The sequence below is a fragment of the Toxotes jaculatrix genome, chromosome 14 (assembly GCF_017976425.1).
Source record: "Toxotes jaculatrix isolate fToxJac2 chromosome 14, fToxJac2.pri, whole genome shotgun sequence".
Lineage (NCBI taxonomy): Eukaryota > Metazoa > Chordata > Actinopteri > Toxotidae > Toxotes > Toxotes jaculatrix.
The window spans coordinates 20673328-20697675 of record NC_054407.1 but is presented as its reverse complement, the minus strand read 5'-3'; the positions used below and the strand labels follow the sequence as shown (position 1 = coordinate 20697675).

General features: G+C 39.8%; 2 protein-coding genes across 7 annotated transcripts in view; one reads left to right on the top strand and one right to left on the bottom strand.

Moving 5' to 3' along the window:
- Positions 1 to 300: 300 nt before the first annotated feature.
- Positions 301 to 5826, bottom strand: LOC121193767 (cathepsin Z). Its single transcript, XM_041056231.1, has 6 exons — positions 5691 to 5826; positions 4506 to 4669; positions 4043 to 4222; positions 3397 to 3547; positions 2326 to 2491; positions 301 to 2068 (listed from the first exon to the last, which is right to left on the bottom strand). The coding sequence occupies exons 1-6, from the start codon at positions 5816 to 5818 to the stop codon at positions 1955 to 1957; spliced, it is 903 nt and encodes a 300-aa protein (XP_040912165.1). The 5' UTR covers positions 5819 to 5826; the 3' UTR covers positions 301 to 1954.
- Positions 5827 to 12937: 7111 nt separating this feature from the next.
- LOC121192946 (piezo-type mechanosensitive ion channel component 2) overlaps positions 12938 to 24348 on the top strand; it is a 66076-nt gene continuing 54665 nt past the window's right edge. For all 6 annotated transcript variants that reach the window (XM_041054983.1, XM_041054982.1, XM_041054981.1 and 3 more), the window contains exons 1-2: positions 12938 to 13436; positions 20231 to 20326. In XM_041054983.1, coding sequence (XP_040910917.1) covers positions 13373 to 13436; positions 20231 to 20326 — 160 coding nt within the window. In that variant the 5' untranslated portion in view covers positions 12938 to 13372. The remainder of the gene's footprint in view (positions 13437 to 20230; positions 20327 to 24348) is intronic.

Below are 24348 nucleotides of genomic sequence, written 5' to 3'. Positions count from 1 at the left end.
CTCTGTACACTTACTGTTTTAGATTTTTGTACCTGTAAATGAGTTTTCATTGTTTTCTGCCTGCATTGTTAATCGTTTTGAGATGTTTATCGCCCTGAGCAGGGAGCGCTCCAGTGGGTTAGTGCTACTTCCATAGGACTGTGGGAAATCTGCAGCAAAAGGTGAGATATCCTGACTTTGAGTCACTTATACTTATATATACTATTTTTGGGGTATACTGGACCTTGCATTTCTCATAATGCAACACAGAAGTGACTGATGAAATCATTATTTATTTATTTTTCATTTTGGATGGTTTCCTCCAGAGTTACAGGTGATATACAGCTGTTTTCATAGGCTGAGTAATACTGAACTTCGTGTGTAAAATCAGTGGACTGCCCCTTTAACTGCTCCTGTTATCGCAGGTATTACTCTTTAGACCTACAACTTTTATTTCCCCAACCTGAAAATCAAAAATTTTACAACTGAGTTTTAAAACCTTCCTCACACTGCTGAGAGTAAAATTCTGATAGTGGAATAAAAGGTTTAATCATTTATTATTATTTAATTTTTTTTGGCTAGAAGTTGTTGAAGTTATATATACTGAGTCTCAAATTACTACAATCTGCCCGTAAAACAACCAGTTACTATTTTTTAAATCTAAACTGTCGGAAGTTGCTAAAAAAAAAACCCTCCAAAATCACAGAAAAAAATACTGAGGATGTGATCTCAGTGTCTTTAATGGCCCTATTTTCCTCAAATCTGCAGAAGACACTGATTCACGCTGTCATTAACCTAACAAATGAAGGCGACAAAGGCCAATTTCCATGTGACTCACATTTACATATTAGGGAAAAAAAGCATCCTGCTCGTGTTAAAAGGAGCTGCTGACGGTATGAGCTGGTCCTCCATCATACTGAGTCAAACCCGATTTGATTCATGTTAAATTAGTCTGACTGGTCGGCCTCTAGACGCTCGTTAGAAGCCATTTGTGCAGATGTTATTCTGTGAGTCGGGGGAAAATAATGCAACTGTAAGCTCCCCTTTTCCTCAGACATGCCAACGCTGTTCCACCACAGGTGAATTTAAATGTGAGTGACTCAGCCCGTCTTTCGTTCAAAGGAATAGTTTCTCCAGAAATGTGTGATAATGGATCCGAAGTGAAGAACCTGCAGTTTTTGCAGACTGTGTTTTTCTGGGTTTTTTTTTTTTTTGCTGAGAATGAGTTAATACAAGCTTAAAATTGACTTCAGGAGCAGGTCATCTGTTTAGGCTGCATTTTGGAGCAAATCATGTAGAGAGTCTGTTTGAATATTTATTTAAATTGAGCGTCTGAATGTGGTCAAGCCTGGAAAAGTCATGTGGGGAGCCCTAAAATTAGATTTACTTAGTGTAACAAAACTTTTAAATCTATAATAAAGGCTTTTCATGTGTTTCAACATATTAAGAAAACCAAAGCCTTAATTCGAGGTTTAACACATCAAAACAAGCTAATCTTTCCTCCTTTAACCTGAAGGAATAGCTCAACATTTTCTGAAGTGAAACAAGCTTATTCACCTTCCTGTTAGATGAGAAGCTTGACAAATCTCTCATGTCTGTGCTTTAAGTATGAAGCTCGAGCTAGGAAGTGATTAGCTTAGCTTAGCACAAATACTGGAAACAAGGGGAAACTGCTAGCCTGGATCTGTCTGAAGGCAGAAAAAGAAAACATCTAAATCCACATCTAAAGCTTGCTAATTAACGTACCGTCTCTGTTTTGTAATCTGTACAAAAACCAAAGTGTAAAAGCAGCATTTTGTGGTTTTATGGGCAGTTGTGAGCCAAACTGTTTCTACACTTTGGTTTAACTCTCATAAAGAAGTTTTTCCTAAAAACTTGACCTATTCCTTTAATTTCCCACATTAACCAAATCATCTACTGTTATTTCAATAAGCCCAAGATGACAAAACTAGAGTCTATGAGTTTATTTAGGTGTCTATGTGACAATGGGGTCTCCATATGCACAGTTTTTCTCAATACCCAGGTTGAACCAGTTGCCTTTTCCTCCTTTATAAGCGCTGGTGACTATTCTCGCCCATCCACGTTCTCCCTGAAAACAAAAAATAAAAAAACAAGATTATTTGCTCTGCAAGCAAGAAGCACAGTGTCAGTGAAAATGACTTCCTAAAAACACCGGCTGTTCTTCCCTGAAACGTCTCTACTTGAACGCCATCTCTATAAGGGATAAATCTGTGCCTTGCAAAGTGGTGTAGTTAGTGTGCAAATTTTAGCTCCAGACTGAGAGCAAGCTGAGCAGACAGGGTGTGGTGCAGAGAGAGAGAGAGAGAGAGAGAGAGAAAAACTAACCCAAAACTCTCCCCAGGAGTTCCTGACGATCCAGTACTCGGTCCCGTCCTCTGCCAGTCCCCAGCCGGCCACAGACACGATGTGATTCGGTAAAGAGAGGGGGTGAAACTCTGAGAAAATCCCTCCAGAGTATTCTTCCAGGCCGCTGGTGGCCATCAGGGCACAACTGAAAGACATAAAGAGGAGTTTCTGAAGTCCTTCAACCTGCTGAAGTAACATCTGATTTATTATTTTATTTTTTGTCTTTTCATTTCTTTGATCGCTGAAACGTCATAATGAATCTTAGAAAGAGGATTTGTACAGACTCAAATTGAGTCTAAATTGAATTTTTTTCTTTTGGCTGTGAAAGTCCAAATGTATAGTGTAACTTATGCAGTGTGGGAAGCTTGAGCATTAAGTTTCACACACTGCTTTGAAGCAGCAGTCAGATGTTCAGATGCCCCAAAGAGTCTCCAAATGACTTACTGTTCAATGTTTTTGTTTTGAAACTATAGTTTGTGACAAGATCGTTCAGATCCTTACTTGAGCCCATACACTTCAAATGACAACTGATGGAAAAAAAGTTCTTGAAAAGTTTGATCTTTTGTAACAGAGAAGCAAACTGAAAACTTTTTAAGGCTTGTTAATACTGCATGGAATTAATCTAAAGACAACATAAAGCTGCCAAAGCCAAACCTTCACTAAAAGAATCTAAAAGATACTTTAGGTTGTTAAAATGATAAAGAACAACAGTGAATTGTTAAGAGACATAAAGTTCAGCTATGTTTGTTAAAACAAACACATTGTGAAAAAACGTAGGTGTGTGTCTTTTATAATTTCAATAAGTTAAGGCTTCAAATTCATGTAATTTATTGCACTTTAAGACTTATCTGAGTGAAATAAAAGTACACTCAGTGGCGCAAAATGTGCTCAAAGGTTTTAATATTATTAAATATACATCAAGTAATAAAAACTTATCTAAGATTAAGAATCGCTCTGTGAAAAGTTTTTAAGCTGAATCTCCTCCTCTTCACATGGAGGATGTAGGTGGATGAATAATTAGAGATGACTGAGGAGGATGACTTGCGCTACCTGATGGGACCGTTGGTGTAAATTTCAGCTTTCATCTTGTCTCTTCCAGAAACTTCTCCATAGTCTCCCACTTTCCACACGGTGTAGTTTTTCACCACAGCGCACGATTCAAAGAAAGAGCAGGTGCCACACTGGTTAAACAGCTCACACTCTGTGGACACAAAATGAAGATTGTTTTTTTTTAATTCCGCAGAGTGAAGTGCTGCAACGTTCATTTTACGACCAATTCCACTGCTTTTTAATGATGCCAGTCTTCAAATTTTGACTGTGCTGCTGCAGTTTGATCTAAACAAATTCCATTTCAAAAGATACCTGTCCTTTGAAATGACAAAATAAAAAACACCGCAGGTAACACATCTCTAGATGTGATCCTGAATTTATGTTTTTCCACTGCAAAGGATATATACCTCTTTACATGGCCCAAAATATGTGGACACCAAACCATTACATCCATACATGAATACTGAACATCTAATTCTAAAACAGCCTCCACTCCACAAGCCACTGACGATGGGTCATAGGGCCTGGTTCACACCCAGTATCCCAGTACATCCCAAAGATGTTGAGACCAGGTTTCTGTCCACATACTTTTGGCAGTGTAGTGTAATTTTGTAACTGTGCAAAAGTATGTTTTCATATTTTTTACTTTGGTTTTTGGCTTGGTAGTTGTTGCAGGTTTCATCAGGGATGCCTCTCTCATGGGCGTAGGCGTACACTCTCAGGTGATCTCCTCCATAACAAGAGCCCGCCCTCCCGCAGTCTATCACGTTCTGCACAGACAGGTAGGCCGACGGCCACGCTCCTCCATGTTTGATGTTGATACGGTCTTGGACAAAAGAATTCAAAAAAATGTTACAGAGCTGCAGTGGTAAAATTTCCTCAGGGGACCACAGTCTTTTCTTTCTCTTGTGGATGAATGCTCACTATGCCAAGGCTGCCACATTAATACGACACGGTGCACTCAATAAAAACTGCAGCGACAAACTGTGTAATAAGCACACTTTGAATTTCCATAATAATATACATACTGTGTATATCATTTATTCTATCCATCCCTCTTTTGTTATGTTGTTTCCTCCCTCCCTCCTACCCTCCGTTGTCATGGTTACCAGCCAAGGCGCTGGTGGCTCCCATGGCCCAGCAGGAACCACAGTACTGGGGGATGTGTTGGTTCCTTGTGACGCTCACATAATTCTTCCCCTCGATGTTCCTCCAGTCCCACGACAGAGGGAGGTCCGACACCTTCACATACTCATGCGGCCGGGCCTGTGTCCTGAAGTAAGTGTGGGATGAGACACATATTTAGTTGTACTAAGTGTTCACTCACCCAAGGTGTTTTCTTTTTTACACCTCCTCTCAGGACTGTGTGGCCGTGCAGGTCAGACTGAGCGCAAAACATTTGATTATTTAATCAGGCACGTTCCATTAAAAGTGATATCTCATTTTCAAGAGAGATATGAGTCGTACATTAAAGAGCAGAGAGGAAAATAAAGAGCAGTAATGTATTTAAGTCAAAAAAAAGGATATAAAAACCTCGGATGGATTAATAAACAGGCTTACAGGACATAGGCCCAGGGCTCGCCTGACAGCTAAGGCCCCTGTATGAAGTATTAAGTGTTAACAGTCTTGTTGGAAAGAGAGACTAAGAATGACAACAAAAAGACTCAAAATGCTGATAAAGAGATGAAAAATAATGTTAAATAATGAAAAACAACCATAAGGAGACTAAAAACAGCTAAAGAGCAAATCAAAATGACAATACAGGCACTAAAAATGACAACATGGAGACTGAAAATGGGGATACGGAGACAAAAACAACCATAAAATTTTTAAAAATGACTACAAAAAGGGGTGGGGTGGGGGCCCTTTTACCTGTCTGTGCCCAGGGGCCAAATGTCTGATAATCCCTCCATGATGTAAACAAAAACCATTTAATCCACATGTTAATGAACATGCTTTTCATTTTTCACATCATGAGTTATAATTAGTTAATAACATCACCAGGCTGAGTTAGTAGCCGTAAAGCTGCAACGATATAATCACTATACAGACTCATTACTAAGTACCTTTAATACCCGGTTAACTTTAACGTTATGTTTGTTGTCGAAACACTGACAGCGGATAAAATGAAATAACGGTTAACGGTTAATGTCGTCAGTGTCCCAGCGCTGGTATGTTGCCTCTGCTCACTCACAACTCAGGAGCAACGTTAGTTCACACACAGGTAAAAACATGTCGAAATCATTCAAATGAGTCGGTGTCAGTGGAAAATCTACGTGTTTCTCGTTACTCACCTGACAAAGTCCGGCCTGTCGTCTCGCACGGGTTTATAACAAGGCTCGGACTGAAGTCTGGAGGAGGTGATTCGCAATGTAAATGATGCTAAACAAAACAGCAGCGGTACTGCTGATGAGGCCGCCATGTTGGCTACCCTCCCTCCTCTGACGCGCGTGCACACACGGCGCGCCCCCTGTCGGCCACAGCCATCATTACAGAGACATGGATGCAGTGATAACTGTTGTATATAAAACAGCAGTGGCGGTTCTACATTGAATTACGCCCTGGGCGACTCTCCCTCCAAGCGCCGCCTCCCGCCCCAAAAAAGAAAAGACTTTTAACACAAACAGCCATGTTTTAACAATATTTATATTATAACAATCTCCAACTCCAACATGGCCAAAACAGTTTAGAAATTGAAGTTCATATGATGATCATCCCATTGGCCAGCAGATTAGTTTCACAGATAACAAGAAAAGTAAGTTTGCTTCAAAACAAAACAAAACAAAACAAAAAAATAATAATAATAAAATAAATCCTATTCTCCGGGCACGCTCATGCTCCTCTCTCGGGCTGTGCAATGCCCCCCGAACAGGCCCGAGAGCCTGTGCACTCTCATCTCAGTCAGGGTGCCATTTATCCATGCATATGCTGCTGGTGCATGCTGGGAGATGGGGACGGTGCCAATTTGCCAATTCTCCATACAGTAATGATAGATAATAGAAAACAGCTTAGCGGCACAGATGATTTTTTTTTTCATGTGGTTGTGCCGTCCCCGTGTGATGCCGCCCGGGCGGCTGTCCGGTTCACCCGTGCCAAAAACCGCCACTGGAAAATAGAGAGGGCTTTTTTTTTCCCTCAGAGCATTTAAGTTTGATATGCATGTACAGGAACTGTAAAACATTCATACCTATTCATAGACACACACACATCCTCGTTTTACTATATTTATGGGAACCTCTCACTGACATAATGCACCCTAACGTTAACCAAAAGTTTACCATCACATCTGAATGCCTAACCCTTACCCTAACCCTAACCTAAAACTAATTCTACCTCTAACCCTAAAATGAAATCTTAATCCGCAAACTGCCATTTACACTTGTGGGGTCAGACCCCACAAGTTTAGATTATCTCAAAATATTTACAATTGTTTTGTTTGAAGTGCTTTTAAAATTTCTGTTCTTACTTATAGTCATATAACCCCTTGCCTCTGCTGACTCTCTTTACCTCTTTGCTTTTCACCACAGTGATCAATAAATTAATGTCCTCTAAACAAAAACAGGTGTTAGAGCAGAGCAGATTTTGCAGGCTCAGCTGGAAACTTTTAAATAACATAGTCACTTCCCAGTTACAATCACATTACACTTAATGCAGTGCCCGATGATTGGTTATGGGTTATCATGGAGACTGTGCCTCTCTTAACAAGGTTATTATATTATAGGATGAGGCTCAACTTCAATCAAGGTCCGTTTTTGTGAGGGGAAAGCATTATTGTTTGTGCTTTTAATGATTAAACTAGAATCAGATTAGATGTGCATTAGGCACCTAATGAACCCTCAGCAGGAGCACTAGATAAATCACTCACCAGTTGTTGTTTGTTGTGTAATCCATCTTCAGCTTGTCGTCTTTCTCTTGATGACAATGCTGAGAAGCTCATATAAAAGCTGTGCAGCAGTAAGAGGAAAGGATGCTGAAGCGTTAATATCAGTGCAAACTGGAGAAGATGGGCTCTAAAAATTAGTGGGATGCCTAGGATACCAGGAAATCACTGGTTGCAGTAGAGGTCTTTGAGAAAGGCTGAGGTAAAGTTGGTACAGCCATAATGTAACCAGCACTTTGTCACAAAGTAAACACTGAATCATGACCATGAACATCAGATAATTATGATATATGTGACAGCAAGGATCGGAAGGTTGAATATTCCCAGAAGGAGTCGCTAACCTCAAATAATTTATTAGTCTGGGTTTATTAGCTTCTAAAAACGTGTACCAAAAAACCTGACCCCAGTCATGAGATGAAAAGTTAAGATAATAACAAAGCAAACAGCTTTAACGTCATTAAACTCAGACCGACTCTTATTAACTGAAACTCCAGTGCATTTTAATCGCACACACACTCAGCGTTCCTCCTCATCAAGTCACTTATTCTGTGTTTCCTCTGAAAGCAGACACAGCCAACTCCTCCTAAGAAGTCCATTGTGTTTTGGAACATAGAAACTCTTGTGTGTGGCAGGACCAGAGGACTGATGTCCCGATGACCCTTGACCTCTTAGGTCATTGCTGTATTAAAATCTGAACTCCTCCCTACTTTGAGACTTCTTCAGAAGCACAAACAGCCTTCAGTAATGCTTGGCCTTACAGCAGGAGGCAGCCCTTCAATCTGAGTGCTGTAAATCTTTAAGGATGTAATGTGGTGTTAGAAACAATCCAGAGGTAATACAAGACGTTTGTCAACATATCAGTTCTTTATGATGAGGCCGACATCCTGGGTATGTGCATTAACATGAACATCTTCCTCCCTTCTAACTCTGAGATGAAGGAAGCCTTGATGACTCCACCAAATGGGCTTTCCATCATTAGTTAATGAATGCCATTATCCTGCATCAATTCGCAATAATAAATTTGCTTCTAAAGCTCGTCTCTCACATCCAGAATGATGACAAGATAATCACACAGTCATTGTAGTTAAATAATTTTAGCTTTATCCATTTGTTTTGCCTTTCTAAATGTCAGGCATCACATCTATAAAATTTGCAGACTGCGCCTTGTGATTGGTGTGAATATCTTTTCAAGTGACGACGATTTAATAGTGAGAGTTGAAATGAGTTTTTGAGCCACACCAGCAGCACGACCAGTGGCGGTTCTACATTGAATTACTCCATGGGCGACACCCCCAATGCTCGCCGCCCGTCCCTTGTGTCGTGGTCTTGCTTTATAACACACAACTCAGAGTGAATTTCCCCCACAATGCCCGCCGCCCGTCCCATGTGTCGCGGTCTTGCTTTATAACACACAGCTCAGAGTGAATTTCCCCCACAATGCCCGCCGCCCGTCCCTTGTGTCGCGGTCTTGCTTTATAACACACAAACTCTGAATTTGTTCCTTACTTTGGTGGAACAAAAGTAAGGAACAAACACACCTGCAAAACTGGCATTCCCATGAGACATTAAAAAAAAATCAGCATATCAGCATTGTAATTGTTAGTTTGTTAACATATAGATGTTAGCATCTATATCAAAGTACCACTGTCTAAGTACAGCCCCACAGAAATGTGAGTGTGGCTGTCGATACTTATCCTGGTTACATAATAGCTTGAAAAAAAAAAACGTGTATAATTTCAAACTGTTATGTTTTTTAAACAATTTATAAAAGCTGCAGTGTTTGAAGCTTGATTAACATATGTTTTTATTTTTATCTAATACAGCTGACTTCATTTTTACAAAGCAAAAATCACAAAATAAACCAACAGGAGGTTAAATCACACGTGTGCAATTGAAACATGAACATAACCCAAACTGGAGTTAGCAGGTTTTCATATGACAGCACAGATATATATCTGTCTAAATTCCTAAAGAGACAATCTGCCCACAGCCACCACATAAAGACACTAAAAAGCCCACTTAAGCAGCAGCACCTTTAGAGTGCATGGAAAGTGCATCCATGTAAATACTGAACACACACACACACACAGTTTGGATTTCTCTCGTGGATCAATATTGAAGCAATCTGGACGTTAATCTCATTTGCACTTCTGTTTTCTTCTTGTTGAATTCTGCTGCAGACTGGCAGCGTATAATCTTCAGTGAAAGCACAAGAAATTCAGCATTTACAGAGATTTTCTTTGCTCACATGAATATTTTAGGCTGGGAGGAATTCTGCACTATTAGATTTTAGATAAATAATCAACACACTGTTTGTCCACACTTTTGCTTGTAGTTTTTGCGAGTGTAGAATATACAGTATCTAATGTATATTTAACAAATCAGAGAAATAAATCCTGCTCTGTGCAGGCACTGGATGTGGTTCAGGTCAGTTCTCTGTGCAGACCAGTCAAGCTCTTCCACACCAAACTGGGAAAACCACTTCTCTATGGGCCTGGCTTTGTGAACATGAACATTGTCATGTTAAAACAGAAAAGGCCCTTCTCCAAACTGTTGGCACACTAAGCAAAATATATCATTACATGCTCTAGTATTAAGGCTTTAATGAATCAATTTGGAATTAAGAGGTGGAAGCCAAGAAAAACATTCCCAATATGACAGCGTTATATCTACTTTTTAGCCATGTTAGTGGCAATGCCAGTTTGTCTGCTGATCGGTCCACATCTTTTCTGTCCAGACTGAAATATCTCAGCAACTATTTGATGGATTGACACACAATGTTTTCCTCTAGTACCATCATGAGGTTGGCATTTGTGCTGAAATTTGGTGCAGACGTTCATGTTCCCCTCAGGATGAGCTGTGATGACTTTGGTGATCCCCTGACCTTTGCTTTTACGCCAGATCAGAATTTGGTTTATGACCAAATCCCTGCAAAACGGACTGACTGCCGTTCTTAAATACAGCCTTGTAGAACTGTTGGCGTAGCTGTGGATTTGTTTTTATTATTTCAGCTTGAATTCAACTAAAAAAAACATGCTATCTTTCTCTGTGTGCTAAAGTTATCACACTACATGGGTATCTTGAGACTCACTGTCACTACCTTTAGGCTATTAGAAATTAATTTTCCACACAACGCTGTTAAAAACCACACCATTTTTGGTGCATTTATCACAGTTCTGATATTCGTGTGAGGCAGGTGAATCAGGAGCAACGAACCTGAACTTCCACTGTTTACAACAGTGTAAAACTGCTGTGTCCATTTGGCCCGAGAGCATATCAATAGTTCTCTCAAGAATCGGATGAATAATGGATCAAAGACAAATGTTACTTAAGATTCACATCCATCTGAGGGATTAGATCAGCAAGTCCAGACTTCAAACAGCAGAAACAAATCAGGGGCTGACATGTTTTGAGGTTGGTTATTGATCACTTCTGGCTGCAGTTCAGGGGCCTCGTGGTGACTCTCTGACTGCTCCCATACGACCGCTGCAGCAGAGTATCCAGCCGGTCTGGATTTCCAGGGAGAAGTGAAGCTTCAGGGCAGGGGTTGGCAGCGAGCCTGTTGATGATCTCTCTAAGTCAGCTTTTCCTGCAGCAGCATTCAGCTATTTATTTTTCTTATTTTCATAAACTGAATCCATTTCGGTGATTAGGCCAAACGATGATTCATCACATTGCAAGCAGGACCTTTGCTGGTTTAAGTGCCCTCTGTTTCCATGTGGTGGACCGATGACTCCCATCAAACCTTGCTCTCCTCCTGCCTAATGCACTTCAGAGGAAATAACAGCATGGATCATTTCCTTGTCAATATCATCGTTAAAAATATCAAAGAATGTTTGATTGATTGGTTCTAATCATATGTTAATGCATTAGTGAAACTTTGGCTGCTCTTCTTTATCCATACACAACAAGTAAACACAAAATCAGCACTCCTTAGCTTGTTTCTAAATGCAGTATCTTCTAACAGTGAATATAAATAAGCTTAAGTGGAATTTTAAGTGTTTTAAATGAGGGGGAAACAAGTTACAATAATGTTTACATTAATATGTTCTGTTTGTGACATTGTTCTAGTTCAAATTTAGTGGACATTCCCAGGAAATATCTTGGTTACTGCTTTAATGCTCTTTCCAGCAGTCAGGACTATCAAAAGTGTACATTTTGTCCTAAATCAGATTAGTGTGTAAGTGGGGAGGATTAATTTGTGTCCCAATAGGGACAAATAAACGTCAAACATGCCTGCAATGTTATGCTAAATGGAGAGCATCAATGAAAATGGGAAAGAAGAGGAAAAAAAAATTAATATTCAGACTCTCAGAGAATTCTGGAACATAATTCTTGCTGTTATTTAAAAATTAAGCTCAAGCAAATGTTACGTGAGTCAACACAAGTTCTCAGTGTACAGTGGCACAGCTCCAGGCGTCTCTCTTAATGATGTTTAGCCTTAAATTTCAATGAGTCATTAATGACTCAAACCTTCAAAAATGAAAACAAAAAACAAAAACAAAAACAAAACACCTTAAATAACATGATGAATGCAGATATTAGCAGGTAAAACAAAGATTGTGATGGTGTCACTTTGGGCTCTGGGTAATTGTGATGGACATTTCTTATTATTTTCTGACTTTCTACAAACAAAACAATCAATCATTTAATTTAAAGTAAATAGTCAGCAAATCAGTCCATAATGAAAATAATCATTACTTGCCCACAGAGTGATGGTGTCACAGTGAGGTCTAATCGCCAAAGAAAAATGTCTTCTTGATTGTTGTCTTCTGTAACCAGGCCAGTCCTAGAGCCGAGAGGGACACTGTGTCTTTCTTACTTACGGACTCTTCAGCGGCAGTCACAAAGTCTTTTACCTCTGGACTTAATAGTATTCACCAACTGACAACTAACACCACAATGATGCAAATCAACAATATGTCCATAACATTTTAAGGGGAATCTTGGAAATTCATAGACAGAACGGAGCACTTCAAGGTTGAGTTGTTTGGATCAAATGTAATCAGAGAAGATGCTTTTGATTAAGTGCTCATAATTATTTTAAGAACTGAAAACATTTTGGTAAAATGATTTTCCTTCCTCCAAAGAGAAATGTGACAGGCCTGTTTTGTGGTAACACTGACTGGACTGAGGAGCTTGTGCTGATTTGTGCAGGCTGGTTTCAAACCAGTAGGTGTCGCTGTTTCTCTCTAAACAACAGCTGGACAGTAGAGCTGAGGGGACGCAGTGGTGAATGAAAGACTTTTGAAATTCATAAAATCTTCCTGGTGCTTATTCGGTGTCTGTAGACTTAAAGATACTGACTAAATACTAAACTATGAAAATGTATTTTGTGAAATCAAACCAAAGCTGTGGATTTGTGACACGTTATCTTTTAATACTTCTGGTATTCGCATCCCTCTCGGCGCGTCCCACCTCTTGCTTCCAATTATCTCAGAGAGCTGGACCGGTTACCAGACGAAGACTTCTGATTGGCTGGATCAGGTGTCAATCACACACTCATCCTGTAGCCTCCTATTGGAGAATTCAGTTCACACACCAGAAGTCAGAAAGTCAAATTTCAGCAAGGGGACTAAAGGAAAGGGGAACATTTACCCGGTTATACTCAGTGCTCTTATCACGTTTCATAGTAAAGTTGTGTAATTTGACTTTTTTGTGTTTTGAACTTTGTTTGTTTATGCGGTTTTGTAGTTAAAAAAGGGAGTAAATTGACTTGAGGACTTGTTGGCTCCTTTCTCCGGCATTTTTGCGCGTTGTGCCAGCGCAGCTGTTTGCGCACCTGAGTCTGCTTTTCAGTTTGCGCAGCGACTACAGGACTTCAATGCTTCTGCGCAACTGAACAATGACTGTGACATTACTTACCGGTGACATGCTTGTTGTGGTGAACCTCGATAAATGCGCAGTCTCTCTCTGTGGAATAACCACCGGAGTCCAGGTGTCATCAGACACAGCTGATGTGGCCGTTTGGAGGAGCGCACCAGTTTGATGCCAGCTGAGGTTTGACAGAGAGCAGGAGTTTGGGATGCAAGAGAAACCTTAGAGAGACAACCCTCTGCTTCTTTTACCTGGTTTCAACAAGGGCTGCCCAGAGCCATGGCCTCCCAGGTGGTGTGCGGTCTGGTCTTCAGGTTACTGCTGCCAATGTGTCTTGCAGCTGGTGAGTTTTTCTATAATCCACACTTTACGCGTCTTTGTCGGCCTAGAGTTCTAAGTGTGCTCCCGGTGTGATCGGGCCACTGATCAATTAATTGTTTAACACTAAAAATGCTAATTAAATGTACTTAAATGTAAATTTAAAGGCAGACTGTGGCTTAAACATTTAATTTCATGACTTTGTTTTTGTTGTTATTCAGCTTTTCCCACCTTTGTAAACTGATAGAAATCTCTGTGACATTAATTTAAAAAAAATCTGACTGTACACTAATTAACTGTTTGTGTATGTAGGATATAATCAAATTTATGGTTGAAATGTATGATGATTGAGACTGACCTCATGATTGCTGGAGGTCACAGTTCATCATCTGAGCTGAACCCAAACAAGGACTGAACATCACACACCAGCTTTAATATAAATTAGAAAGCAGAACAATGGTGGACCAGCACTGTTCTTCACTTGGCTGTCACCTTTTATTGGATTTAGTAAAGGAAACACAGCCGACAACAGAGTGTCCAGTCACTGCTGAGTGTGCGTCAGAGGCAACCTTTTGGAGTCACTGCACCCTGCACAGTGTTTATGTGTCAGTCTGGATGTCTAGAAATGCTTGATATTAAAAAAGAAGACATATATTAAGTGCATCTTTTTTTTATCTTATCACATTGTTTGATACTAAAATCACTGACTTGTTTACTGTTCTGTTTTATTCTAATTACTTTTATTCCTCTGAATGAGACAGAAAAGTTAATTTCACTACACAGATATTGCACAAATACCTAAACTACATGTACTGTACTGTAGGAACACTACATACACTTATGCTTTATGGTGTCGGTGATTTATATCTTTGGATTCCATTGTGGTTTCTGACTTTTGCTTGATAGCTATTAATGAATCATCAGTGACGTTATTGATTGTTTAGCTGCTGACTGGACACCGAGTACATGTAGTGTTAATATTATTAATTAACATTTATATTGCCTTGACAGTGTTAGAGCTACATGACTTGTGTTGTTTCTCATTCCTCCGAGCTTCAGTCAGCAGAGTTTTTTTGGTTTGTGTACATCATTTGTGACTTTTTAAGAAAAATGCTTTTCGTATATGGAGTTATTGTTGCTGTTATTGAATGTTTTGCTTGGTTCATTCTTTTGCTATGCAGATTTGGGTGATGATTCACGCTCAAACTTGGCACCTTATTTGGGCTTGAGAGTGTCTGTTAGCAGCTTTGAGCAGGCTGCAGGTGTCTCATCTTTGAAGCTCAGGTATTATGAGTTTCACTGAGGAAGAGGGCTTAAAACTTCAGATTTGTGGAGATGATGCTTGAGGTATGATCACACCTGCGATGCAGACTCTATTAAATGCTTTTTACTTTGTGTTTTACGCTGTAATTTTGTGGTTGGCCACAAGTGAAAAATTATTAGCATCCAGCTGCCACTGAGGTTCCACTTTGGTGTCTGTGTAAGACTTATTACGCTGACATACTTTTAAAGCTAACAGCATGTTTTCTATAGATAAGACCCACTCAGTATCACCATAATGCATCAGTTGCCAGCCTGACGCCCCCTTTATTTCCAAAAGCAATTGTGAGGCCATGTATTGTCTCCATTAATTCGTGGAAAGTCGTTTTAACAGTATGAATTAATAATGCGGTTGTGAGGGAGAGAAGAATTGCCTTCCCTTTTATCGTAAACATACCTTTAATATTTTATGTTTTTCAAAGTGCAAAATGGGCACTTGTCATTCACCGCAGCTGTGCAGAGTAACTGACAGGATGAAGGAAATGTAAAGTGGAGAGAAGGGAACATATGCAAGTGTAGACGGCGTTAGGGATTAGAGAAAGTATTTCTGTCATCAGCATCACCTGATTAGCAACCGAGTTTTCTTCGTTGTCTCTGTTTTTGTCAGCCAAAGATCTCATGTTAATTAAAAACTACTAAATGTAAATCAATAACCATGAGCCCATCCTCAAACAGTCTAATGCTGATCATTGTTCTTGATTATTTGTCACACGTGCATCTAGGTTTGATTGTCTCTTATAGTTTTGGCTTTGATGTCTCGTGTTTTATTCTCTTAGTGCTGAACAAACAGTGCAGCAGATGTTGTCTGACTCCAAACACCTACATCTCACTTGCTGTATATGTTCAGTAGTGTAATATATGTTGCCGATCCTCGCTGTTCTCGCGTCCTAGTGAAAGACTTGTCTGCTGACGTTACATAGTCTGTGTTACCTGTTGGCCATCTGACAGCACCTCTATTGAAAAGCACAGAACTGCTGGGCCCATGTGTACACAGTCCCTCTGCCACCACACACACATTTGCACACAGTTACAGTTTTGCTGATCAAACAGGCTGGTGTTTATGCGTTTACTGGCAGAGTTTGGAGTGTGAACACGATTATGAGTGTGCACTTTCCCCAATGTCTGATCTGATATCGAACATGCGGTGCGAATCTACAGACAGAGCAGCAGGTCAGCTGTGATGAGTGGGGAAGGTAAGGCAGCAGAGTATAGCACAAAGACAGACAGACAGACAGACAGAAGGGACAGTGGATGAGCCAATACTGAGCCGCTGGGAGCATCACTGCAACCATGATACTACATGAAACGTTTCTGTTTTTGAGTTTTAATTTAATAAAACAAAATCAATTTCTGCTTATACACTGTTCCATAGATGCTGTGCTGGTGCATCACAAATCTCCAGTTGGCTGTAGAAATGATGCTTTTAACCCAGCTGAGTTTAGTTAGCTCAAATCATAACAACACACAGCAACAGCCTATTCTAATATTTTTGTGGTAATGAATGCATAGGAACGAATATCCTTCAAAACTCTGAAATGCAGCAGAAACAGAACAATTATCTCTGAAAATGTGATTTAAAAAATAATTTTGTTCAAAATGAAGAATCACATAAAGAAAAAAGCTATTTTTAAACTGTAACTTTAATTATATAGTTGTTGAATATAAAAAGAACTAGAAAAAAGTTGTCAAGCCTGCTCCTGCCTTTTGCTTGATAATGCAAAAATGAATCAGAAGCAGAGTTGTACACACAAGAAACGGATCAAGGGGTAAAAGCAGACTTCAGTCTCAAGAAACAGCCAAATGTAAAGTTTGTCCTTTGTTCCATTTTAACATTGCTGAACACAGAAGAATCATAAAAAGGCATTTCAACTCAGTGTCCTGGTTCAGTCAGTAAACTAATCAGAGGCAGAGCTGTGCACACAAGAAAAACCAAAGAAAAACAAATGGTGAGTTAAAAACAGCTTTTAGGTTTTAATTCAGTGTCAGCAAAGTCACTAAACTAATTAGAGGAGGAGAGGTAATGCTACGTGAATAGGAGAACCTTGGTCTAAATGTCTGAATTGGAGGTTACTGTGGCGTCTTCAGTTAGCGTGGTGCCAACCCAACACTAAAGTTACAACCTTTAGCTTTCTTAGAGCTGGCGGGCCAGTTTTATAATAAGCTACCTGCATTAAATGTAACCTCTGAAAGAAGAAATAACACAGTCTTATGCTTACAAATGAAAATTTAAATTCATAAGCAGTAAAATACTAATAGTACCCCCAAGCTCAAATCAATACATGCAATGTAATGTTTGCAAATTTCAGTTGACTTCTTTACTAATGCCAGTAATGTTACTGAGTCAATATACTGACTATATATGACTCCTTTCTATTTGTATATATACTGTATTTATGATTTAAAATTTATGAATATAGCTTTTACCGTTAAGCTAGTGATGCTTAAAAAAAAAGTGGTGAATTTAGATGAGGCATCTATCAGCCATTTTGACTTTTTAAAAAGTTTTGTTTAAGTTTTGTGCTTTAATGCAAGAAGTAAACCTCTGCACAGTGGTGGTACAGAGCTGATGCGGTATGCTCTTTATTGTTTTTTTTCAGGTGGGTTTAAATTCCTCTGTTATCTCCCCTGTGCTCGTCCTGGCCAGGCACTGGACCACCTTATCTTCTATCACCACTGTTATATTTTTGGGCTCAAACTCTTAAATCAGTTGGTTTGTTTCTCTTGTTTTGAGGCTTAGCGTGTGTGTAATAGTAGCTTTTATTGGGAAAGACAAAAGCTTGATTCACCCGTGAATGGGGATTTTTGGAGTAATCTGATGTCTGAAAAACAACGGCAGTTTATTTTCATTCCCTGTGTAAAAATCCTCGGATGGTGAGTCATACAGCGAAGGCAAATGGTCAGGAAGACTGCGGTCAAGTGTCTGCAGGCTAGCAGAGGGAGCAGAGCCATGCAGATACAGATAGATTATCTCTATCTCCACACCATATAGATACAAAATGACTGCATTAGGTTTGTAACGGAGCAGATGAGTAATGGGGTCGGCAGGTTCCAGGCTGCCAACCTGGGAAAAATATGCAGGTTTAGAGCTTATTTAATGCCACATTTAACAGAGATAAAATGAAGTGGGTGGGAAAATGGTGCAGAGTTTGAGACCAAAAATTAAAGATTGTGAGTCATTCCCTCCTTATTCACCCAAGAGGTTTTGGTTGAAAAACCCTTGTTGAAAATGTTTGAAAAGGAAAAGGGAACAATAGCGATGAAGTGCTTTTTTTTGGGGGGTCATTATATTTGTGATATGTGTCTCTGGCGTGTCAAGCAGCATGCATGCATACTTGAATCTCAATCACAAAGATAATCTACAGATGTTTGTGCTTTGCCCAAAGATGACAGCATCACCCATAACATTTATTAAGTATTGTTAGTTTTCATTAGTCTGAGTGCAGAAAAAAGCCAGGAGGCTCACTTACTGTACGGCTCCAGCACAGAAAAGTCACCGCCGAGTCAAATGTTAATGAATAGGTCCATTGACTGTGCAAAGATAAATAAAAGCACCATTTTCAGCAGTTAAGTGTAATTTTTCAGTAGATCAAGACCAGTAGCTGCATACACGGGCCAATGTCTATGACTTAGATAGTAACTCATGCAGCTGACCAGGTTGTAAACTTTGTGCTTGTTGATATAACCGCAGAGAGAAATTTGGGAGGTCGGAGTGTTGCGTCCACATTTTATACAAAGTCACTGTGTACTTCCCTCCTTCCCTCCACGCTACCTACTGACCTAAAAATGTTCAAGGAAATGTAGGAAGTTATGCAGCTTATCACACATTTTGTACATTCTTAAAAACTGGGACTTGCAAACGTTGCGTGAGCTGTTAAATGAGCTGAATTTGCAGATGTACTCATTACTCAGGTTGTTTAAAAAACTAAAAACATGCTTCATGTTTAGGTTTCAGTGCTGAAGTGGTGTTTGCTACAGGGTGGCTCATTTTGGACGCTTTAACTGATGTTCAGTCAGCAGGTGATGTGAGCCGTTTAACTGGTAAAAGCCTCCGACCCGGGGCAGATGGTCAGTCTGACTCGGGGAAATGAGGTGCGCTGCGGATCAATACATCAATTAATGGTTTTTGGAAGACATGTTTGCACTTAAGCGTTGTAACTTTCATCATGAGCTCAAAAGACTTCCTGCATGTGCTCAGACATGGTGTGTATGTGTGCGTGCGTGCGTGAGTAGTGGGAGTGTTCGGGAAAGGGTGAGTGTGTGGAGTTACATAATCCAGTGTCATGTGTAGTGACACATCCTAAATACTGAAACAGTGCATTAAATTAAAGCTTGACTGAATTCAAAATAGAGTAGGGCTGCAACTGACATTCTCAACATTCTCAGTCTGATGACTGTTTTCTCGGTTAATCAATCATTACATTTTTAATGTCAGAAAATAATGAAAAATGTCCATCACATGAAGTGGGAAGTCCTCACTTTTGAGAAACTGTAACCACAAAAAAATATTGACTTAAACAATTTATTCCTTATTTAAAAAGTTTACAAATAAATGAAATGAAATTAAAAAATGAAATGCAAAAATTATGGTGCAAGTATTGCAAAAAGTTCAATTAAAATAAAATAAAATCATATATATTATTATCACTTTAGTCTTTGATCAAAGAGGCTAAAACCAAAAACTTGAAGTCTTTTCAGGCACTGGCCATGACATTTCGCTCACTTCACACTCCATGTGGCTGTGTTTCATTTAAAGTTTTGGCATCCTAAAGTTATTTTCCTGTTTTCAAAACTCTGAGGTACATTGTGCATTTTAGGGGCATCTGCTGCACAACGGTGGTCTGTTGCAGACTTTGTGATAAATTGTTTTCCAGATTTTTATCATTAAAAAAAATGATCCAGGTTTAATAATGCTCGCAGTCCATGAAATGCTAGAGGATTCTTGCAAAATGAAATCTTCACAAAGCTGCACTTTGTGAGGCGTTAAACGGCAGAGAGAGGCAGAGCCGGCTGCGGTCAGCACAGTCGGTTAATTGTCCCCTCTTAACACCCAAGAGCTATCGGGTGATTATTGTACTTCAAAACAAATGTCAAGTCCCCGAATGACTGAATTAAGCTCAGGCTCTTTTTGTGATGCAGGCCAGATGAACAGATAATGAGGCTTGTGAGTGTAAAGTTTGGTTAGAGGAATGTTCTGGCTTTTTATTGGTATGAGCAGCTTTTCTACACCAGGAACATTTTAATGAGTTTCACCACATGTTTCTCTCAAATCTGTGTTTAGTAGATCTCAGTGACGACTCCTGACCAAGCAGCTTGTTGCCACAGCCAGCTTCTGCATTTTATTTACTGTTAAAAGTTATGTAATGCGGTATTACTCACCAAGTTATAAATATCCTTTTACCGCACTGGTATTAAAATGGAGTTTTGTTGTTGTTTATTATGATTAAGAGGTGGATGTGTATCCTAACTCTTCAATCTGTTTTCTTTTTTATGTTTCTGCAGCTTGCCTGTTCAGGTACAATGCCCTGTCCTTCGTCTACCTCATCTATCTCCTCCTTATTCCACTATTTGCGGAGCCCACAAGCACGTCGATGAAGGGTAAGATCTGCAGCGCAACTTTCTCTGAAGCTTCACACGTTCAATGGCTTCGGTGTTGTCCATTGCCCAGAGAATCTTGACTGTTTCCCAAAAGCCTCTAGTTTGAAATGTAATATTGTTCTCTGCACTACAAACCAGCCCTTCTCCAGGGGACTTGAATTTCCTTGAGATGAGGATGGATTTGGCACATAGTTGAGTCCGTGAAAGGTAATATCAGTTAGTGTGGGCATGAGTCCATCTGTAATAATAAAAATGATCCACGGTCAGCCAGATCTGAGATAGAAAGCTACAGTACATCAGGGCCAGAGCTCACTTGATGGGTATGGTCATTTTAGGCTCAGGTTTGGTTTGTTCACAAACACAATGTCCATATAAATAAATAAACTTAAAAGACAAGAGAACTGAACACACAAGCTGTATAGTTGAGAAAAGGAACACACTGAAGCCTAGGAAATATCCTTCAGAAGAAAACAATAAAATTGGGGTGAGGGCTGTTTTTGATAATGGCTAACCACTTCACTTATGAAAAGGCTGATATAAAAGTTGCTCCTAAGATTCTTTAGATGGATTTGATTTAGTAATACCATATTCTGAGTCCCAGTTAATTCAGCCTATGTGAGGGTTGAGGTGCAGTTTAGTGTTTAAGCTCTTTGGTATTTTGGTTTAGAAAAGAGTTCAGTAAACTCAGCGCTGGTGAACTACCATCCACATCGTCCTTCTTCGACGTCTACATAACGGCCGCTCATCCTGTAAAGAGATGTAAATCACAGGGAACCTCTGAGGTTTATGAGAAGTGTCTGAGGTGACTGTTCTCCTTAAAGGGTGATCAATGTGGGATTGCAGTCGCCAAGTTCAGCCGCGCCCCTCACCGCAAAATACTAAACAGCACACCTCTCAGACCTCTGATAATGTGGGTTTCTGTAGGAGACCACATGCTGTGTTTAATAATACATACGCCCATATTGAGCAGAGGGAACAACATCCAGTCCGAGAGCCGTCTCTGCTCGTCTCCAGCTGAAATAACAATCAGGAAGTGAAGGAGGAAGAGAGGGAGAGGAGAGGAGGGGAGAAAAAGAAAGTGGACCACTTACACTCTCATCAATAGTTAAAGAGAGAAGTCTTCGAGTAAAGCTGAATGTTCATGTGTCTGATGGCTGTTGACTGTCTCTCAAGTGAACAGCTGAAAGGAGCCCGTTCTGTTGGGCTTGTCATAATTTGTTTTGGGCGCATAGGAATTTAATTCATTAAAGTTTGCAGTTTTGAGTTGAGAGTGTATGACTGATCATCATCCTTCAGACGAAAGCATTGTTGGTGCCCTGAAGCTCTCAGCAGGTGCCTCCTGAGCCGTGAGCTGGAGTTTACTCGGAAACATAAAAGGTGGCACATGTTGCAGACGGAAATCAGTAGAAAGAAAGAAACGTGTGGGGTGGGCAGGTGTGAGTAAATACTGGTGAAAAAGGAAATTAAAACTAGAGCACAATGCCTCAACTAACTGCATTGTTAGTTGCTCTAAAAGTTAAGCTAATTTGTTTTCTTGCTTTTTGTTTAAACTTTCATAAACAATAAGATTGCATCGAGGCATTGGAGTTCTTCTTTTCTTTTATTTCCAGGAGGCCTTTCACTTGAACTAAAACTGTTGTGATAAATTTTTACCAGCTTATGTTTATGTAACCTTTATCCAGGCGTTGATGCGTTTACTGTAACGTGATCGTGTAAAGTAGTAAAAACACAGAAGAAGTGAAGTAAATTGTCATAGGCGTCAGATAATATCAGCTATTCTTCTAGTGCAGCACCTGTCAGGACATGAATACCATCTGTCTGCCTGTCATCAGGGAGGAGGACAGTACGAGAAAAAGCAGTGGACAGAATGAGTAAGTTGCAGCAAACTGAGTCATAGTAACAGGATTATTTTTGACCGATTGTGAAGCAACTGGAAACTATAATCATTGCAAGATAAACATGTTATTCTGGGTGAAAATCTGTTGAAGGGAAAAATATTTAGTTTGGCCTCCACAGAGTTTTGTAAAAATTTTGAATTAAGGCTGGTTATAGTTTGGGATGACTGTGATGGCAGTGCCAGAAGTAATTTGTACTGTACAGTGTCACTTGTCCATACACTTAGGATGCAAGGTAGTTTAAAAAGAATTACTACATTGTGGTATTGTCTCAGTTAATTATATTATTGATTATAATTTTTAAGCAGATTATTATAAATTATTAAATTATTCACTTAATTAATATATGCAGACCTAGTGTCAGAACATACACTGAAAATACATCTTACTGTGCAGCAAAGAGACACATTCTACAATTTATAAATTATTTTAGATAAAATTAGGAAAAGGATTGAACTAAACCGAGTGCTTAGTTTTGATGGTCTGTTTCATTTTGTCTGTTCAGTCTTAAAGGACATGTGGCAGTTAAATCGGTAAAGTTAATTTAAACCAAATGTTAGACATGAATTATTCATTAGGTGTAATTTGCTTTTAAAGAGCCACAGCAGCTCAGTATGCCCAAGGATACGACAGGATGCAGGACTCCAGTCCTAACTGGAGACAAACTTGTTGTTGTTGTTTGTGATTTACTCCTTAATGTTGTAATTGGCAGTGTGTGGCTCCACTCTCCCTTGAAGGCGTTCAATTCTCAGTGGAGGTGAACAAAACCTAAGCGGTTGCTCTCATATGGGTAGCAGGCATTTTAACAGCTGTTACAGTAGGTACTATATGCCTTGTTGAATAGGCACTGACATGACAGTTTCCCTTGGGGGAGTCTTTTTGTACTGTTGCACAAATTTGTATAAATATTTGATGTTATGGGTGATTTATCAGGTTTATGTTTTAGCTAGTAGACTTCTAACAGAGGTTGTCTGGCTTTAACGCATCTCCTTGTCTGGCCTCAAATCATCCATCTTTATGATACCTTTTGAAGACCTGAGAAACTGTTTTTTTTCCCCTTTTGTTAAGTCTGGCATGGGCTTCCTTAAACACGCCAAATTGCATCACTGTTCAAAGGGTTTCACTGGCCTCTTCTGAAACTATACTTTGGCACGACCGTGTGGTTAAATCATGTCTTGATGTTGTCAAATGGATACAATTCTCTGATTGATTAGGGAAAAAGCAGTAACTGAACAATGCCCTCTGTTTTGGGAGCATTTAAAAAGCACTCTTGGGATGGCGTTTTGAGACTGAATAATGAAGCGGAGCAGAATACTTATTCAAGATGAGCGTCAGGAAACCAAGACAGATGGCCGTCAGACAACAAAAATGTTCTATTAAATAGGGGAAAAAAAGGGGGACAGAGCCAAAACAGTTGCATTGTCCAGAGCCTTTGGACCAATTTGGATTCAGAAGCTTGCTAAGAGTCGCCATACGTCATATTTACAAGCATTCTTTTCCCACTTTGTGAAAGCCCAGGGAATTGCAATGGGAAATTAGCACAAATTGTTTTCACTTCAACATTTAATAAGCCTGCCACGGTGTGTTGTTGCACGCATTTGATAAGGTTAGCCCTCTGTGGCCGGAGGCTCAGCAGTAGTGCTTCACCTAAGCCAGGATATTATGCCATACTGTAGTAAAACTGTTATGTGTTCCCCGCAAGGATGCAGTAAATTTAATGAGATGGAGATGTTGCCCCATGAAGAACCAGTGGACCAAACTGTGTAGGACAGTTTAATCTTTCAGGCCTGGTCATACAGCAAGGGACATTATAGTTATTTCGTCATCAAAGATGCAGAGTCCCATCAAGCTCATCCTTCCCCGGGGATGAGCGTTTTCATTTTCGTAATAAATGAGTGTAGGTGAAAAATCCTACTGTAGAGGATTATCACCATAACAACTACTGAAATTAGCCCAAATACCTGTAGGTGCACTATAAAATGGCCATGTGCTGAACAGCTGCTGCCGCTGCTGAGACTCCTCGCATCCATCCCTCCCACGATCGGTAATGTCCACTGACAGCTGTATTCTTAACCTACGTGAAAGGAAGACACCAGGTCACTCAACGCCTGTATGTTGCTCTTACGG

Coding starts and splice junctions, on each gene's coding strand:
- LOC121193767 (XM_041056231.1), bottom strand. CDS start 5,818: ATGGCGGCCTCATCAGCAGTACCGCTGCTGTTTTGTTTAGCATCATTT. Junction 4,670..5,690: donor GACAGGCCGGACTTTGTCAG/GTGAGTAACGAG, acceptor CACTTACTTCAG/GACACAGGCCCGGCCGCATG. Junction 2,069..2,325: donor ACTCCTGGGGAGAGTTTTGG/GTTAGTTTTTCT, acceptor TTTTGTTTTCAG/GGAGAACGTGGATGGGCGAG.